General features: G+C 41.9%; 1 protein-coding gene across 1 annotated transcript in view; it reads right to left on the reverse strand.

Moving 5' to 3' along the window:
* Positions 1 to 1,464: 1,464 nt before the first annotated feature.
* dmrt2a (doublesex and mab-3 related transcription factor 2a) overlaps positions 1,465 to 3,115 on the reverse strand; it is an 8,430-nt gene continuing 6,779 nt past the window's right edge. The window contains 3 exon segments of the mRNA XM_077715146.1: positions 1,465 to 2,114; positions 2,116 to 2,153; positions 2,156 to 2,490. Of these exon segments, the coding sequence (XP_077571272.1) occupies positions 1,595 to 2,114; positions 2,116 to 2,153; positions 2,156 to 2,490 (893 nt within the window). The 3' untranslated portion in view covers positions 1,465 to 1,594.

The following is a 3,115-nucleotide window of genomic DNA, read 5'->3' on the forward strand; positions in this document are numbered from 1 at the left end:
TATGTTGGACGAAGTATTCCCTGCAGTTAGCCGGGTGACATTTAACATCAGCAGCAGCGGCAGCGTGTATCAACAACAAGCAGTCTTGTGACCTTTTGCCTTGTTTTCTCTGTGAAATAAGAGACACCAAAGACTAAACTCCCAGGCCACATTTCCCCCTGACTGTCTGTTTGTCTGGCCTGACATCATCCCAGCATGAAGGAAAGTCCGACAAGTTCCTAAAAGGCAAATGACACCTGCGCGCACACAAACAAATTGCTACTGGGTGAACAGCAACTGTAGAAAAGACGAGGCGCACAGTTAAGTCAACAATCCAGTCGGCTCCCTTGCTGACTGCGGCAATCTTGCACCTTCTGACGACCTCATCTCAAGATCCTCAGCAGATCTTTATCAACGGCAGTTTAAAGAACACAAGCGTCTCCTTTTGTGAGACACACACTCACAAGTTACGTTTACATCAAAACAGACAAGCTAAAACGGGATTCAGCTTGTCTTTGAAAGTTTCTTGTGTAATTGTTATGAAAACACTGCAGTAATGGGATAGTGGAAATGTTCCAACGAAACATAGTACAGTGTTCCCTCGCTACTTCGCGGTTCAGCCACCGCGGATTCAGAGCTTCGCGTTTTTTTTAGGGGGAAAAAATAATAATTACATTGAGACAACATATTTGACAGTTTTTTTTGTTATAAAATGAATTTCAACCTCTCTCTACCTGTATAAAAAAATATTTAAAAGAAAAAAAATTAAATTAAAATGAAGCATTTTTGAAGGGGCATCCCTACTTCGCGGAAATTCACTTATTGTGGGTGGTCCCGGTCCCATTAACCGCGATAACCGAGGGAACACTGTAATTACATTTATTTTCTGAAATGCAAATATTAAACACTACGCTACCAGGGGATCTACAGTATATCTATATTTCTTTTGATTTTATTTTAATAAACTTCATGTCAAACTCAACTATATGTACTGATTCTTTAAATACTTTAGTAGCAACGGTATTCTAGATTAGTAGCTGCTCTACCCTAATTGATATTTTTTGTTATGGCGTGAAAATAATGCTAGTGATGAACTGATTGGCTACCATTATTGGGGATTGAAGTCCAAACATCTGCGGTTGTTTGGTACTGAATTAACAAATGATCAAAGCAGAAGGGTAATTGAATGTCTAATACCGCCAATAAATTAATTTTAAAAAAAGTTCACCTCTTCTAGAGGTAAAGATTCTCTAAAATATATGCTGCTACTAATGGGGATAGACATAAATCCTTTTGAAGTGGTAAGTTTGGCAACAAATTAACAAACATTTATTTATTGTTGGCCCTGCCAGTTCAAAGGGATTTAATTTAATTTAACTAGTGATGAACCCATTGACAGACTATTTTAAAGTAATTTAGTTCTTAGAACGTCATAATTAGATGTCTATCATGGTTGATGTCACTGAAAGAGTTAACCGTGAGTCATTTTAGGCAAGTTCCCATAAATTTTATTGTCATAAGGAACATGTTTAAATATTTTGGACAAAATATTCCACATGCACCTGCAGCAATTTATATACATGTAACAAATATGGTGTTTCCCATTCTTTAGAGTTCAATGGAACGCCCGACTCATGGGCGGTCTTTTCAAAATGGCATCCACAGAGAAAGAAAGAGCCTCGCCTGCTCCCATCTTGGTCCCTCCCTGATCAGACAGGAAGTCCTTGGCACAGCTGTCACCCATTTTGCCACTTTGTGCGTCCATTTCGGAAGTTTCTTTTAGCTTGCGCGCCGCCTCCTGGAGGAGCTCTTTGCAATACGGTGCCCCCCTTAGTTCGGCTGTTCCCCCGACCTTTTCACCCAACGACTGTTGGATTAGCGAGTGGAAGGTGGAGTTGACTTTTAGCGAGAATTTGGCACTGTCCTTGGCTTGTCCAAAAGCTTGTCCAAAGCTCCTCTTTGGCATGTAGAAAGCCGAGTTAGATTTTGGCGGGTACTCTGTTTCCTGCGATGAGGTGGCCTGTGAGCTTTCGCCTTCCACGGGCTTGAGGTTCTGCAGCGATGCGGTGTTAAACAGACACTGGCGATAGAGCAGGGTGTCACCCAGATTGGCGGTCCCCCGGGGCCAAACCACAAAACCTCCCCGCGGGTAATGCCGGTAAGTTGTAGCCACGCTAACGTTAGATGAGACCAGCTCCACATTGTTGACGGGCACAGTATAAGCCGGGGGCGCGTCCAGACAGACGGGGCTTAAGCACACTTCTTTCGGGGATCCCTCGGATGAATATGCCGTCTTGAAAGCATTGTAGTCGATGGCGTGGTGTGTGGGAAAGACAAGAGGGGAGGCCTGGCCGCTCTCCAGGAGTTCGCGCTCCTTGTACTCGCGCTCCAGCATGATGCTCTCCAATTCCTTATCGGCAAAGGCGCGACGCTTGCGCATGCGGTCACTCAGCGGTGGGGGCAAGGACGAGTTGGACCCCAGGAAGGGGTCAGAAGGCATGGGACGGAATCCTGCCAAAACAAGATGAGGTTGATGCGTACTCTATAGCAGTGTTTCCCCAACCACAGTTTTTGCATTGAAAAATATCTCAAGGGACACCGCCATCTGAAAATATTTTAATTTAAAACTATGTCACCTATGTATAACAATAGTCATTTTCATCACGGTATCAGCAGTAATCACATTAAACTCCAAAATTATTCTAAAATCAAATTTTTCACACTGACCTAATGTCACCAAAAGTTGATGTTTGCGGGCCTTGAACAATTTCCGGTTGGATTGATGCCAAAATAAGTAAGGTAATGTATTTTTAATCGGATAATTTTATGACTTTTATCCAAATATTAAATATCCTAATATTCCCCAAAAACGTTGTGCTCTCACAGTTTTACGTTAGCAAAAGTCGGTGCCCTCAAAACCAAATAACTTCTGGTTCATGTTCAAGAAAAATTTCACAATTTGAATCTTCTATAATTTAACATCATCATCATATTTGGATTTTAACATTGTAATCATTCAATATTCTCGTTATAGTCATATTATTTTTTCTCTCTGAATATTACATAGTATGAACATTGCTCACAGCACAGCGGTTGGGAAACATTGCTATGTAGCAGGGGTAGGGAACCTATGGCT

The sequence above is a fragment of the Stigmatopora nigra genome, chromosome 4 (genome assembly GCF_051989575.1).
Source record: "Stigmatopora nigra isolate UIUO_SnigA chromosome 4, RoL_Snig_1.1, whole genome shotgun sequence".
Classification (NCBI taxonomy): domain Eukaryota; kingdom Metazoa; phylum Chordata; class Actinopteri; order Syngnathiformes; family Syngnathidae; genus Stigmatopora; species Stigmatopora nigra.